At 45.4% G+C, this 15,950-nt stretch overlaps 2 protein-coding genes across 3 annotated transcripts in view; one reads left to right on the top strand and one right to left on the bottom strand.

The window, feature by feature from the left end:
• The window catches only part of PXYLP1 (2-phosphoxylose phosphatase 1), a 62,912-nt gene that overhangs the window by 20,715 nt on the left and 26,247 nt on the right, over window positions 1-15,950 (top strand). The window contains exon 2 of one of the 2 annotated variants that reach the window (XM_003265316.3): window positions 8,309-8,440. In XM_003265316.3, the coding sequence (XP_003265364.1) occupies window positions 8,362-8,440 (79 nt within the window). In that variant the 5' untranslated portion in view covers window positions 8,309-8,361. Of the gene's footprint in view, window positions 1-8,308; window positions 8,441-10,788; window positions 10,899-15,950 lie in introns of those variants that run through there. The other variant, XM_003265319.3, reaches the window with a different exon arrangement.
• Window positions 2,850-3,389, bottom strand: LOC115836319 (translation machinery-associated protein 7). Its single transcript, XM_030816736.1, has one exon. The coding sequence runs from the start codon at window positions 3,378-3,380 to the stop codon at window positions 3,186-3,188; it is 195 nt and encodes a 64-aa protein (XP_030672596.1). The 5' UTR covers window positions 3,381-3,389; the 3' UTR covers window positions 2,850-3,185.

Below are 15,950 nucleotides of genomic sequence, written 5' to 3'. Positions count from 1 at the left end.
AACCAGCTGTCACATGAACTAACAGAGCTAGAGCTCACTCACCACCAAGAGGACAACACCGAACCATTCATGAGGGAACCACTGCCATGACCCAAACACCTCCCACTAGGCCCCACCTACAGCACTGGGGATCACATGTCAACATGAGATTTGGAGGGGACACATATCCAAACCATATCACCACCTCAGCTCCCCACTGGCTTCCCCACAGCCAAGAGGTGGCTGTTACCACTCCATATCACATCTGGGCATGCCAGTGACACAGGTCAAATCACCCCTCACCACCCTAGGGTAGGAGACAGGCTGCTTTTCAGGAGGAGACCCCCAGGTGAGAGAGGTGCCTGGGAGTGTCTGTGGTGCGGCAAAGTGCAGAATGTTCCAGGGGAGCCATGCCTCGTGACTATTAGGTATCCTTCAATATGTTGCCCCTGCTGAGAGGGGCAGGGAGGCCTCTGGGCCTGCTCCTGTCCAGTATTCCCGAAGGAGGCCAGGTGCTGGGAGGAGATAGGACCCTGGCCCTAGAAAATAAGGGTAGGTCCATGAAGTGGGCCTGTCTTTCAAGCTGGCCTGCCTGGTGGCATGGATCCTGCAATCAGACCCCTCTTCCCACTCCATCCTGCAGCTGAGTCAGCTTAGTGCCCAGAGGGCACTCCAGGGAGGGAGTGAGAATCAGTGAGTGTGTTTTCTGGTGCCGCTAATGGTAGGACACCTTGAGGTCAGTGGGGAAGCTGGCCTGGGTAGAGGGCTGTGGGGGCTGGGCCAGGCAAGCCCACCCCTTGGAGCAGCAGACCCAGACATGGCAGGGGCGCCCCAGCTCCGCCTGTGTGGCCTCTGGGCAGCTGGCTTTCCCTAGGCACAACACTTCCCTGCATGTATCAGTGTTGGATGTATCATCTTCCTTCTCTGGCTCCTTTCACAACCCAATACCTCCCCACCACCTTTAACACCATCCCTTGAGTTCATTCTGTTTTCCTAAAATTCAATCACCGATGCACCAACACCAGTCTGCTCTTCAAGATCAAGTTCTGGCATTGCCACTTCAGAAAACCAATCTGCCGTATCCTAGCCTGGATGCAGTCTTCTTTCCTCCTGATAGCACTGGTTTGATAGAGCCTAGTGATCTGTTTACTCCCTACTTCCCTCACCAGACTCTACACTTCTTTTTTTAAAAAAACTTCTTGAAACTTTTCTAAAAAAAAAAAACACCTTTAACTTCCGACATACACAGAAGCAGAGAGGAGCAGATAATGAACCCTCAAGGATCTGTCACCCTGCTTCAGCTATTGTCACCATTTTGCCAATCTTATTTCATCTATTCCCCTCGAACTTTTTATCTCCTCCGGAATATATATATATATATATATATATATATATATATATGCTATGTATATTATATACAATATATAAATTATAAATATATATATAATTTTTTTTTCAAGATGAAGTTTCTCTTTGTCACCCAGGCTGGAATGCAGTGGTGCCATCTCGGCACACTGCAACCTCCACCTCCGGGCCTCAAGCAATTCTTATGCCTCAGCCTCTTGAATATCTGGGATTACAAGTGTATACCACTATGCCTGGCTAATTTTTTGTATTTTTAGTAGAGATATGGTTTCGCTATGTTGGCCAGGCTGGTCTTGAACTCCTGTCCTCAAGTGATCTGCCCGCCATGGCCTCCCAAAGTACTGGGATTACAGGTGTGAGCCACCATGCCCAGCCCCTCTGGAACATATTAAAGCAAGTCCTAGGTCTTGTATAATTTCTCCCATAAATACTTTAGTGCCTTTTCAGCTGGGACCTTCCATATGACAAAAACGGTGTCATGTATCCTGTGTCTTGTGTTCTTACCACTTAGAACAGTGCCTGGCACCTACTGGCTGTCAGGAAATGTTATTTTGAATTGACTGACTGAATGAGTGCGTGAACTGGCTTCAGCTTTTAGAAATGAGCCTGCAAATTAAGTGGAGAACTCTGGAATGTGAATAACTGCTGTGAACTCACAGCCCCTTCATCCCAGGTGCCTTCCTGGGGTTTCCAGGAGGCTCTGGAATCTGCCCATCTTCATCAGACTTCAAGGCTGGTTTTTCTTAGGCAAGCATCTTTGATTTTGCAATTAAACTCCACTTTGATGTGACTTTGGAGAAGGAGAACTATTAAGATATAGCTTTTACCTTTGCTTGACTCATATTTTGTTCACAATTGCAGACTTGAAGGTTTTTTTTTTTTTCAATTATAATGCTGTATTTACTTAGGCCAAAATGATTCTGACCAAAAAAATCAACGTGTAGAATACATCTGAAGCATTTTCTTTAATACTATCTTTCTATTCTTGGTAATGGTATTTTAACTGCACAAATGAAAGGTAACTGTACATTTTATTTCTAGCAGTTATGGTCATGTTTAAAACCCTAAATTCTGTACACTTTGAAGGAGAGCCTGGACCAGAGTTTGTCACTAAATGTGGTGTTTTCAGCTCTTACAAGGTAAAAAATAGGCCAAGGCTTGGGCTCTGGAACTCTCTGGTGGTAGAATGGTAGCTTGTAAAAATGCCTTTGACATGTTCTTTTCCTTTTAATTCAGAAATGGTATTCATCATAATGTAATGGGAACTGCTTATTAACTAGTACTGTGTTTCAAAATTGTATTCTAAAATCTTTTCTTTCACAGCTCAGACTTGTAATAAGGTTGAATTGAGTTAGCTGGGTTTTCTGTTTTTGTGTTTTGTTTTTGCTGTTTCATCAGGAATTCAGAGTAATAATTCAATTTCTAGGTTTCAGATATTCTTACCACGTGGGTTTAGCACAGGGGACTGCAGCTGTGCCCAACAGACATGTGATGACTGACAACTATTTTTTTTTTTTTTTCAAATGAGTTGATTTAATTTCAGGTGATACAAAGTTTAGGGTAGAACAAGGACCAAAGAGCAGACTGGCAAGATTCTGAGCTGGTTTTACTTTAAATTCACAGTTATGGTAGGAATGACTTAGTGAAAACAACTAAAGAGATGATGAGCCACTGTAAGATTTTTTTTTTTTTTTTACAAAAGTTTATTCTTAAATGTACAACAGCTCCAAGACAACACTTAATTCAAGCTATACGTGGCAAAAGATGTTATGGCAGGGAATAGAAAGGTTTAAATACGGATGCAATAAAGGGTCACCATCTCCTCAGGCACAAGGAACAGGTTACTTTTTGCCAGATTTCTTAATTCCACCTGTGGCTAAGGGCCCCTTCCCCGCGGCCTTCGCTTTTAGCTCCTCGAGTTTCTTCTGCTCCTCTTTTTGTTTCTGCTTGAAAGCCTTATCTTCCTCGTCCATCTCCTTGGCCTGCTTCTTGGGCTGTTTCAGTGGCTTCTTCTTGCCACCTTCGCGGCCGGACATGGCGCCTGCCACCTGACTGACAACTATTTTATGTTCAGCCTGGACATATAACAGTTGTTTACACGGAATTATTTGTGGGAATTGGATTTGGTCATGATGCCATATTGAGCCAAGAGCATCTTTTCCACAGAAGGTGATGGGACTTGAGAGATGTTTGGGGATTAGAAGATGTGGGAGCTGTAATCCCATAGCACCTCACCCTGCTGGTGAAGCAGGGACTCTTCCTGTGGATCTTATTTTTAGGGCTGTGAGCAAGCAGGCTGTGGGGGTTCTGCTCTGGGCTCAGAATCCTGGCTGTCGCCTGGCATGACTTGTATGAGTCTCACCAGATGTCTTGAGGAGCTGTTGTAGACCCCAGGGGTAGGAGCAGAGCTCCTATGGAAAGAAGTGCAGGAAGATGGCAGGAAGGGAACCAAGGACTGCGTGACTTCTTGAGTGGCTGCAGGAGCCTCCTACCTACCTGGAGATGGAAAGGGGGAGAGGGAGCTCTGGAAAACTCAGGCTGGAGATTGAACCACAGTGCCAGAAAGAGCCAGTTGGCTGGTACCTCATCTTCTTGGGGTGGGGCCCAACAGAAGCTGAGGCAGATGTTCCAGGCTGGAAAACCTAGGGCAAGGCAGGAACACAACAGCTGAGTCAGCCCCCAGGAAGGCTCACAGTGGCAGAGGAGCCATGAACATGGTTGCAGACGTGGCTGCCTACCCTGATGGATGGGATGGGGCCAGTGAGTAGGGGAGGGGCCAGTGGCCAGGATTTGAAAGCAGAGCCATAGCATGGAGTAGAAGCAATAGTTCAAGGAAAAGGGCAACTCCTTGTGTTTAGATTGTGGTATAGGTGTCTGTGTGATTCTTCCTGAGTGTGGAAGTCAGACATAGTACATATCTGCTCAACAGTAGGGCTCTGCCTGTTGTGAGATTTGCTCCCCACTGCCACCTGCTCTTTTGTCTCTTATCCTCAGTCTTATTTAAAAAGCAGGATCCTGCAGCTCAGAGAAGTGGAGCCAGTTGTCCAGACACACAGAAAATAAGCAGCAGAGCTAGGAATTGAACACAGATCTGCCCATCTCTAGAGCCTCATCCTTTACACCACATTAGGGCTCCTTTCAGTCTCTTCCACTGAAGTGTCCCCAGCAAAGAAACACCTACAGCAGCAGAACCACACACTCCACTTCCCATGTTGGACACAGGCACATGCACGTGTACACACACACACCCCCCTACTCCTTGGGATCCTAGCTTCAGCTGCAAACTTCTTCAAATCCATGTGGATTTTGGATTCTATCATCATTATTTAGCTATTTTAAAAAACCAAGACTAAAGTATGATCATTATCTTCAAGTTTTCTAGTGAAATGGGCTCCAAAAGAAGGTATCCTGGGATTCGGTGTTCCTCTGGCCAGGCTGTGTACATACACCCGTAGGGCTGTGATCACACCAGACTAGTCCCTAGCACAAGTAGAAATAATGGAAATGCTGACCATGCTAGAGGCTATCAGAGGAGAGTCAGAAGTGGGAGGGTGCAGACCCCAGAGAGTATCAAGGGGAAACGGTGGATGTTCCCACTGTTCAGCAAATGAAAAGTCACAGATAGGTGGAGATGTCAGCAGTGCAGACTGGAAGCAGTCAGGCAGTTACACGATCCCAGCCATCTGGTTAACCTAACAGATTTGAATCTGAAACTAAATATAGCTGCTTTCCCAAAAAGCACTCCACACATTAAAGAACATAGACAAGATGGAGATTTTCATGTCGTGCTTACAGATGAAGATATTGAGATCTAGATCCTGGCTTAGAATTTCCTGGTGAAGATGCAAGGCATTTCCTGTTGATTGTATCAGTTAGATTTTGCTTTGTATCAAGTTCCCAAAACTTACTGGCTTAAAATAGCAACCATTATATTTGCTTATAATTCTGGGGACTGGCCATGCAGTTCTTTTAGTCTGGGCAGAGCACTGATAACCATCTGCTGGTGGCGTGGCTGGAGCAGGGTGATCTGGGATGGCCTCATTCACAGGTATGGTGACAGCAAACTGTCACCACAGTTTGTTTGAAGGGAGCCTCAGCAGGGACTGCTTACCTTGGCTCCATGTGGTCTCTCATGCCCCAGCAGTCTGGCCTAGGGTCTTCACATGGTGGTCTCAGTGTTGCAAAAGTAGCAAAGGAAGACAAGCCCCAGTGCATAAGTACTTTTCAAGTCCCTGCTTGCAACACATTTGCTATTGTCCCATGGCCAAAACAAGTTCCTTGGCCAAGCCAAAAGTCAGTATAGTAAAAGACCAGGTAAGCCCATGGATACAAAGGGCATGAAAAAATTGGGGGCTGTTACTGCAACAATTTACCATGCTATAAAACCGAGACTTATAGCAAGTAGCCACTGTTTCCACCGAATGCCCGCCTGAAGACAACTGTAAACCATACTGCGGCTAATCCCTTATGAAAAGGCAGTGTCAGCCGGGCACAGTGGCTCACACCTGTAATCCCAGCACTTTGGCAGGCAGATCACCTGAGGTCAGGAGTTCGAGACCAGCCTGGCCAATGTGGTGAAACCCTGTCTCTACTAAAAATACAAAAATTAGCCGGGTGTGTGGTGGCAGGCACCTGCAATCCCACCTACTTGAGAGGCTGAAGCAGTAGAATCATTTGAACCCAGGAGACTCAGGTTGCAGTGATCCAAGATCACACCACTGCACTCCAGCCTGGGCTACAAGAGCAAAACTCTGTCTCAAAAAAAAAAAAAAGAAAGAAAGAAGAAAATACAGTATCAAGTAAGACCATAGGAAACATACTTAGCTGTACTTTTGGCCTCTCCCACGAGACAGGGAGGGGAAAATCCCTTAAGAGCATGGAAGCAGGAAGTAGTTGAGGGACAAGACATGACCCAGCAGCAGAAACAAGGCCCTCGCCTCCCACATGCAAACGCAGGGCAACCAGCAGGCAGTTCGGCCTCTGAGGTGATGACACAAAAGACACCACGCGGCATCAGAAACCGGGGGTGGGTGATTCCCCAGGGCCAGCACAGTGGCTTCCCAGGCCCAGAGTGAGAGACCTGAAGACAAGATTCGCACCAGAGCTGCAGAGGGAGGGATGTGCAGGAGAACATGTGTATGTATAGTACTGAGCTTGGGGCATGGAGGCACTGACTCTTGGTTAGGGATAGTGACTCATGGGACAGAAATGTTTCCCTCAAGCTCTTCCTTTCCATCTTGGGCCTGGGAGAATGGCTCCCACAAAGAAGGGTGGCAAGAAGAAGAGCCATTCCGCCATTAACAAGATGGTGACCTGAAAATACACCATCAATATTCACAAGCATATTCAAGAAGCATATTCAAGAAGGGGCTTCAAGAAGCGTGCCTCTCCAGCACTCAGAGAGATTGAAGGAGAGGGGGACTCCAGATGTGCACATTCATGCCAGGTTCAACAAAGTTGTCTGGGCCAGAGGACTAAGGCACGTCCCATACCATCATGCACAGCTATCCAGGAAACGTAATGAGGATGAAGTTTCAACAAACAAGCTCTATATTTGGTTACCTATGTACCTGTTACCACATTCAAAAATCTAGTCGATGTGGATGAGAACTAACTGCTGATTGTCACATATGCCAAATAGAGTTACAAAACCACAAAATCAATAAATAAAATGAAATTGGGATCTGTTTGTTAACAGAGATGCTGGTTGCTGGACACACAAGCGCAAACCTAAGGTGCAAGTGTGTTTTCATCAATCTGTTAGCAAATGTTCTCTTTTGGTAGAAAGTCTGACAGGTCCCTTAAATAAGTGGGTTTTCAAAGTCACCTACTGGGCCCTTGGGGAGGAGGTGGTAGGCAAGGGGCTCTGGGAGTCTGGCTCCTGCTTCATTCCCAAAAGATGTGCTTTTCATAGTATAGCTTATTGAGATAGGATTCACCCCAGGTGTACAGCTCAATGGCTATATTCAGTTATATTCACAGTTATGCAGCCCTCACACATTAGCAGGTGAGCTTTTATCTGATTTTGTCTGTCTGGTCTCTGAAGAAGATTATATTTGAATGGGGAAAAGATTCAAGTTTGAAATTACCGTTACAATCTAACTGTAGTTTAAGAACCTTTTCTAAAGAGAATATGGTTTGCAAGTTCTCTTTAAAATCTCAAAGAGAACCAGGAAATAAACTTGACTTCTAAAACTGTTAGGGTAAAAGTTATAGTAGTCATTCATTTTTTTTTTTTTTTTCATAGAAGGGACATTTAGGACCTTATTCAGCTTTTTTAAAAAGTCCTTTTGCACACTTCTAATGTGGTTAGGGGAATTTTGAATAGGCAGGCCGAGGCTTGCAGAAGACCCATGGATACAGCTGAAACAGGCTTAGTGGTCCAGGATGAAGGGAGGTCTCAATTAGCAGATGGGGCTAGTCAGTGTAGGAGCAAATCCTTTTGCACACCCAAACGATCCCCCAAGGCATTACTGTGGGACATGTTGCAATGACTGTTGTTCAGATTAACAATTACAATTAAAGAATACCAAGATCATTTCAGCAGAATGTCCATCAGAAAACGTTGAACATTTAAAGGTTAAAGGTCACAGCAAGATGAGTCCATGTGAAGATTTCCCTCATTGTCGAGCACATTGTAAATACTCAATAAACATCCTTTGTGTTTTTCCTTGGGAAGGTCATGTCTGTAAAATATCTCATTCCCTATTGATGTCAGATGAACAAAGCATTCATGAACTGGTTTTTGCTTACTAACTTGAAGGGAGCATTCTCGCTTGGGCTTATTTGGGGGCAAAGCCTAATCATAGAGCATGCTGTTGTTCTCCAGCTAGAGATGCATGCTTCCCTGCCATGGGACTGGGCTAATCACATTATTTTCAGTTGACAAATTTGGTTATTTTCAGTTGACAAATTTAGTTTTCCACCTCTAAACACTCATTTACCACCTCTGCTTTATTCACAGGACATGTTCCTGATTTGAGGTGAAACCATGAAGAGAAAATAGAATACTTAATAATGCTTTTCCGCAACCGCTTCTTGCTGCTGCTGGCCCTGGCTGCGCTGCTGGCCTTTGTGAGCCTCAGCCTGCAGTTCTGTGAGTAGAGCTGGGCACCGCAGGTCGTGGGAGGGTGTGGGCTTCATAGGAAACAAGGAGGCCCCAAAGCCTTGTTTTATAAATGAACAATGAAGCTGAAGACAGCAAAGTCTTTTTATTGTTGGCGTTCACAGTGGCCGGTTGCAAGGAGGGATCCTAAACCACTGAGCAGTATTCTGTGTGCTCTTTTGACTTTTGCATGAATTCCTGAACTGCCTGGTTATTCCCAGATTTTTTGTTCAGATTCACCAGATGGAGACACTGAGTGGCCCTGCTTGACTTCTTATGCTGAGCCACACAGAGCAGAGGTGTTTGGCCCTTTGATTGGGTCCTTGCAAGTTGGGTGTCTGTTTAGCGTTCAGTCAGCCGCGGGGCTGGAGTTGTTTGGGGGAGGGTGGGGAGATTAGGTCAACAGTATCAAACTCACCCCCCAGGCAGCAGGGGCTGCATGGGAAATCCCGTGTGACGAGGCAGGAGAACTCTGATAAAGCCAGGCCACGGGCCTCACCATGCAGCATCCTCCACTGAGATTCGTAGGCTCAGGCCAGGCCCCAAATCTGTGCACACTACAGCTCACCTAAGAGTGGCTGTTCTCAGACACGGATCTGGCCCCAGGACCTCCTTAGTGGCAACCCCTCAGTGGTGGCCCATGGTCTTCTGGGAGGCCCCTTGCCCTCCTGTGGCCCCTCTCTGCTTCTGCTGTGCTCAGATCCTGGTGCTCCTTTGCCAAGAGCGTTCTCCTCCTCACTGCCTCTCATTTTTTCCCTTTCGGCCCTTGCCTTTTCTCCTCTAGGACCCTTCCAGGAATACTTAAGGGTTTGGTGCTTCTTTTATATACATCAGGATGCCCTGAATCCTTGAACCTGTCTCCCTCCCTCCTTCCCTTCCTTCTTTCCCCCATTTTTTTCTTGAAATAGGGTCTTACTCTGTTGCCCAGGCTGGAGTGCAGTAGCACGATCACAGCTCATTGCAGACTCAACATCCGAGTTTAGGAATTTAGGTAATCTTCCCACCTCAGCTTCCTGGGTAGCTAGGACTGGAGGCGTGCACCACCACACCTAGCTAATTTTTTGTATTTTTATAGCGACAGGGCAGGGTTTCACCATGTTGCCCAGGCTGGTCTCAAACTCCTGACCTCAAGTGAGAACATAAGTGTTACCTAAGCATAAATCTGTGCATTATGGATTAGTGCCATTTTTTACAGCACAATAATAAGCAACCAATAAAGCAATTAAATAAATGGAGCAATTAAACTCCGTTTTGGGGAAATTCCAAAGTCACAGTTTACCTAGAAGAAGAAGAGCAGTAAGAACATCGGCCTCCCTAAGTTCTGGTATTACAGGCTTGAACCACCACACCCGGCCTCCTCCTTTCACTAACCATGCACTAGTATAATTTTCAGTTCTTGTGTCTTTTCCTTCTACCAGATTGTCTGCTCGTTGAGAGCAGGACCACGTCCTGTTTCTCTCTGTATCCCAGGAACCAGCACCGCCCAGCACATAGTAATATTTTGTAAATGTCTGCTGAATGCATGAATCCATGCCTGCTCTAAAAAGCAGATGGACCCTTATTTTCTTTCCTTCTGTTGCTGTGTATTTGAAGCTGAGAAAACATCTGTGTGATGCCAGGAATTGTGTTGTTGCTGTCACCTGCCTTCTCTCCATTTAACCACCTCACCCTGATGGGCGGGAGACAAGCAGTTGGCACCCACACCACCCAGGACAGCTGTGTGAGGAGGGGCATTTCTGTTGCAGATTGAATGATGGGAAGGAGGGCAGGTGGCTCAGTAAGTGGGATGTTATGAGTGCAGAGGAACATGGGGAAGGCTTGGCTCTAGGAAGAGGTGGTTTCAAGAGAGGAGGCCTTGAGGAAGTTTCCCTGATTCACTTCCAATTGTGACATATTTCCATGCACATGCATATGACAGGCTATTTCTAATAGTAAAAAGAATTAAAAATACTCGTTTTATCCTTCCAGAATTGGAAAAGAGGTCAAAAGAAGGTGGGCATCAGAAGTTTAAAAATATTCCAGATGGCAAATGAATTGTAAAATATGAATCCTTTCCAAAAAGTGTGGTAAGATTTTCAGTAGTTTAATTGTTTATAAATTTTCATTAAAAATTTTCCATCCTTTGGTTGGAGAGGTAGGATGTTACAATCAACCCTGATTTTATTTTGAGAGGCTGACAGGTTCTGAGACGTGAATGTGTGTTACTTGTGTTTGTGGCATTTCTCTTGCATGAGCTGGTTTCCACGTCACCCAATTGGCCTGTGTGTTTTGCTTATATAACTCTTCTGAAAGTACCTTCTGTTTTAGGAAAGCCAATTTTCAGCCATACTTTTTTAAGGAAAATTTTGCAGGGTAAATTAGCCTGTCTGGGTCTGAGCTCTTTATTCTTGGATACGTTGGAGATCGGAAAGATATTAAGATATGGACGTTCTTACTGCTCTTCTTTTAGGTAAACTGTAACTTTGGAATTTCCCCATTTCTGTAGAAGTGAGTTTAATTGCTCCATTTATTTAGTTGCTTTATTGGTTGCTTATTATTATGCTGTAAGAAACGGCACTAATTCGTAACGCACAGGTTTACGCCTATATACCACCTATGTTCTCATTCTTATCTTAAAATATATGGACTTTTTTCTTTACCATTTCTTTTTACTTATTTTTGAATACAAAATTAGCATATATAATTACTTTAAGTAACATATTTGAGGCAACCAAGTATAACTCGGTTTTCTCATGCTTTAAGTAAAGAGTATGGCTTTGTTATCTGAAATGATCCATATATTTTATTTGGTCTTGTTGGTAGTTTTCTTTTCCTGATGTTTTGAATATGAAAAAGAAATAGCCCAGGTTACGATTCAAAAATCAGATTGCTTAAATAAGTATGTCTTCCTCTGGATACAGAAAGTATGTAGTGAACCCACATATATTTATTAAATGCTTATGTGTGTTTGACATTTTTCTACACTGTGGAAGTGGGGGTAGTAAGGAAATACAGAAAAGATTAAGATACTGTTCACAGTTTCTCAAAATATATTCATCTTAAAAGGTGCCAATGACTTGCTATATGCTAATAGTCTTTAATAAAAATAATTCCATTTATGTTTTCAAGTCTTTAATGTTTTGTGTTTGGAAGGTGAAACATTCTGAAATTCCCGATGTTTGAATTGTAGAAGGGAACAGGCAAGGCATAGATATTTTCGGTTATTGTAGTTAAAATACATACAAGTGGAAAAATAACTTCAAATTAAAGGACTCCTTTAGTGCAGCAAGGAAAGACTGTCAGGATGTGAAGACTTAGAAATCATGAGTTATATTTCTGCTTTTTGTGCTCATTTGTAGTCATTCACTTCCCTCCTTGGCCCTTGCATTTTCTTAATGCTGATTTTGTGCTCATTTCTCCATGTTCTGACCACCATTCCCAAAATGGTGGTGTGACAGGAGCACGCAGGCTCTAGAATCGTAATTTGAATGTCAGCTTCCCTGCTAAGTGGCTGTGTGTCCTATTCCTTCTTCTGTAAAATAGAGTTAATTATTGCGGTTTTGCAAGGTTGCTGTGAGAACGGAGATATGGGAAAACCCTTGGCTCATGGAAGCATAGCCAACATAAACCTTTTAAGCAAACCAGCTCAGAGTTCCATCATAGTGCACCATCATCAGAAACCAGGGCTCCTGGTTTTCCAGAAGTTTCCAGACTTTACGTTACTTCAGCCACTTGGTGGGGGAAGCTTTTGAAATAGATCACGCATGTATGTGTTCTTAATCAGAGTGCGTTGGCCATGATGGGGTTAATTTATACTGAGCACATGGCACGCATATCTGGGGTTTCCCTCCTGGTCAGGGCCCCGATTGGCTAGAGCAGAGTCAAAGGGAATGCTGAAGGTGAACTGGAGATTCAGATTCCCAGTGGGAAAAGAGGAAGAGAGGAGGGCTAACCTGCAAAAATGAGAGTCAGGGTTGTCGTCAATATCTGAAGGGCCCTTTCTGCAAGAGGTGGTGAACATGGAGACACATTTCAGTTAAGCATATGGTAGAACTTCCTGAAAGTCAGTGCCATGCAGAGGTGGAATGGATGGTGTGTTCTCCATCACCGGAGTCTACAAACTCTGGAGGGCTGCTCTTTGAAGAGTAAAGTATTGGACAGGTCATTGAGTCTGATCCCATTTAAAGTCTCTTTAAACTCTGAGGTTTTGTGAATTTTGTCTTTTCTCATTGATCCAGTGCCATGAGTATGTGAAACTTTGTTCTTTAGCAAATGTTCTTTAGTTTCCACTGTGTGTTAGGCCCCAGGCTGAGAGTTTAATCCCTCAAGGGCCCCAGGGAGCTCTTTGTCCAGTGGAGAAGAATCACAAGCCGACACCCTGGAATACCAGGTGCTGTGTGCTGGGACAGGTAAGAGGCAGCAGCACAGCGGGGTCAGAAAGAACGTGGGCTCTGGATTCAGACTGCCTGGATCAAATCCTTGTCCTGCCACTTACCAGCTATGTGACCACAGGCAACTTCTTTACCCTCTCTGTGCCATGGTTTCCCCATCTGTAAAATGGGGACAATGATAGTTCGTATTTCATAGGGTTGGCAAAGGATTCAGCGAACTAATATTTATAAAACACCCGGAACAGTACCTGGCACATAGTAATCACTACGTATGTGTTTGTTAAACAAATGAATTAGAGATCGTTTATGGAAGGGTAGTGTGAGAGACTAGAGTACAGGAACCCAATCCAGCTTGGAGTTGGGGAAGACCCCCTAAAAGAGGTGGCATCTGAGTTCATCCTTTAAAGAAAGCAGGAATGGTCAAGGAGGCAGCTGAGTACAGGTGCTCCTGGCCAAATGTGCAAAGGCAGAGTGAGAGAGAGCAGGCCTGTGTGAGTAACCTGTAGGTAGCTGTGAAATTGGAATGAACTCTGGGGCCTACCTCCTATCCCTACACTATTCCTGAGGCTGTGAGGAGCCACTGAAGCAAGGAAGACACTGTCAGATTTGTGTCTTGGAAAGACTACAGTCCAGTACCGTGTTTTCCAAAGCACCTTCATCAGAACAACCTGGGAAGCTTGTCAAAATGCATGTTCCAAAACCAAAAAAAAAAAAAGCACATTTTGTGCCCTGCCTTACAGAATCAGAATCTTGGTGGTAGCAGAACCCAGAAATCTGCATCTTTAACAAACTCCCTGGGTGAGTCTAATGCACACAAAATCTAAGAACTGCCAATCCAGAGGCTGGTGAAAAAGGGTGATGCTGGGAGGCACCTCAGAGGCTGTTTTGCTCATCTAGTAGCAAGCTGAGTGATGCCCCAATGAAGGTATTGACCCTGAAAGGAAGAAGCAAAACCAGGAGACATCATGGTGGTTCTGTGGAACTCTAGCTAATTGGGTGGTGTCGTGGGGCTAGGATGTTGGGGTCGGGGGGACTCTACCATGGCACCCAGGAGTCTGGCTCCAGGAGTTCAGTAGACACTTCATTCATGGATGCATTCATTCACGTAAATGTCTCATTTCCTTCTGGGATAATTCTGCCATAGGTGGAAGTAAATTCTCAGAACACAGACTGGGAAGTCAGCCATGCAGGGCTGGTGGCTCCCTGGTCTGAAGGGAGAGGCCAAGGGAAAGTGCTCAGAGCAAGAAGGGACGTGGGACAGGACCTAGGCAGCAGGACAAGCTGGGGCAGAGCAGGAAGGAGACCAGGCTGGGAGGAGTCATTGAAGGGCGTGGACATCATTGGAGGTAGCCAACGGGCCCAGTGGATGCAATGTCCTGCCTAAGAGTGGACCTGAGGGTCTGAGGCCTATGAGAGACCCTGTCAGAAGCCACCTTCTGGGGACTTTGTATTCCCTGCTGGTGAAGCCCTGGTTTCCGGAGGACCAGGGCTCCTTGGAGCCGTGGGAGCTGCTCCAGACCAACAGCCTGTGAACTTGTTTTGTTTGGCCCATCCCCTGTTTTTAGATTTTTAAATTTATTTACCAATGTTTTAAAACTAGGCAATTTCATGTAAACTTCCAGCTCCTCTTTGAAAAACCAGACTCTGCAGCAACCTGCGGCCCACAGTGCATTACAGCGACCGCTGGCAGGAGCCGGGCAGCTGAGTCGGGGGCTGCCTCCCTGGGCCCGGGGAGTGCTGTCTTGGTCGCCACAGTGCCCACCTGACTAGTTCCTGTCAGCTTCTGAATTTGTACCCTGTGATGCAGATGGAAGAGAGAGCCAAAAGAAAATCTGGGCAGATAGAGGACAAGGGGCCACGAAGGAGACAGAACAGCAGTAGCCACGGGGTGGCCTGCGGACAGGAGTGGTCTAGAAGCTAAGGGGGCAACCTGCTTAGAAGTTCTCACGTTGGGAGCTGAGGAGGCCCCACTTAGCCAGCTCTGTGTGTGTGAGAGAGGGAGAGACAGAGGGAGAGAGGGAGAGACGGGCGGAGAGAGGGATAGATGAGGGGGAGGGGGGAGAGATGGCGGGGGGAGAGAGGGAAAGATGAGGGGGAGAGAGGGAGAGACGGCGGGGGAGGGGGAGAGAGGGAAAGAGCATGCATGTGTTTTCGATAATTTCCCTGGGAACTCTCCTACCTGCAGAGCTATCATGTTTCCTGTGGCCCCGATCCCCTATATCCCCTCCCTTTTTCTGTGCTGCTTTCAGTCTGATATCCGCTAAGAAAGAAAATAACAATGCTTGATAGAACAGTGTGTACATTAACATAGAACTGCCTCTGAGTAGGCAAGCAAGGAGCCCCGACAGGTGCCAGGGTGCTGTGACACCTTCCTCGGTGGTTCAGACCCTTGTGTCCTCAGTCCTGCTCACTCTTGTAGATGGCCATTAGCATTTGTGGTTTCGACTCTTTGCAGGGACCCCTGAGATCTGTAGTATATAGTGATAGTGATTCTGCTGAGGCACACATCTGGATGAAAGTAGCGGGAAGTGAGCTGCTCAGCTGCTGAGGAAGCCACGTCCTGCCACACAGCCAGGGGAGGTGGTCATCCCCTGTTCTTTGTCCTGTGTACGTTCAGCGGAGAAAAGCACAGAGTGGTATGTTTGAATCTGGGGATGCGTGAAAATCTCAGTATGCTTCTTGGAAAAGGTTTGGGGATGCAAGCCCTTAGAATGCCCAGGGTCTAACATACTGCGTCCTCTATTCTAAAAGCCTCAATGTGCTTCCTCCTAGGCTTTTATTTTGTTCAGCTGGAGACAAAAAGTATGAGAAATTGAAAGTGAAGGTTTACATTGTTAACCTAAGAGTTCTGTCATATCGCCATCTCTTCATTGTGACCAAAGTTTTAAATTCTATATTTTTTTATTAATTTTGGTCCTTTTCTTAAAGATTTTACTTTCTGTTTGATTTCTGGGAGTTTTAATTTTGCTTTTCCTCAGAATGCTTTATGTCCAGTTGCCACATAGAGTTAAATATCTGCAGGTGAAAAAAAAAAAATACCATAGATGAGTGACAAAATTAAATCTGACAAATAAGCTATTGTCACAATTTCTTAAGCTCATGTTGTAGATGCATTGGAGTGGGAAGGTGAG

The sequence above is a fragment of the Nomascus leucogenys genome, chromosome 8, assembly GCF_006542625.1.
Source record: "Nomascus leucogenys isolate Asia chromosome 8, Asia_NLE_v1, whole genome shotgun sequence".
Classification (NCBI taxonomy): Eukaryota; Metazoa; Chordata; class Mammalia; order Primates; family Hylobatidae; genus Nomascus; species Nomascus leucogenys.
This window is presented reverse-complemented; position numbering and strand designations above follow the sequence as displayed.

Excerpts from the sequence above, each read along its gene's own strand:
- LOC115836319 (XM_030816736.1), bottom strand. The coding sequence starts at position 3,380 with ATGTCCGGCCGCGAAGGTGGCAAGAAGAAGCCACTGAAACAGCCCAAG.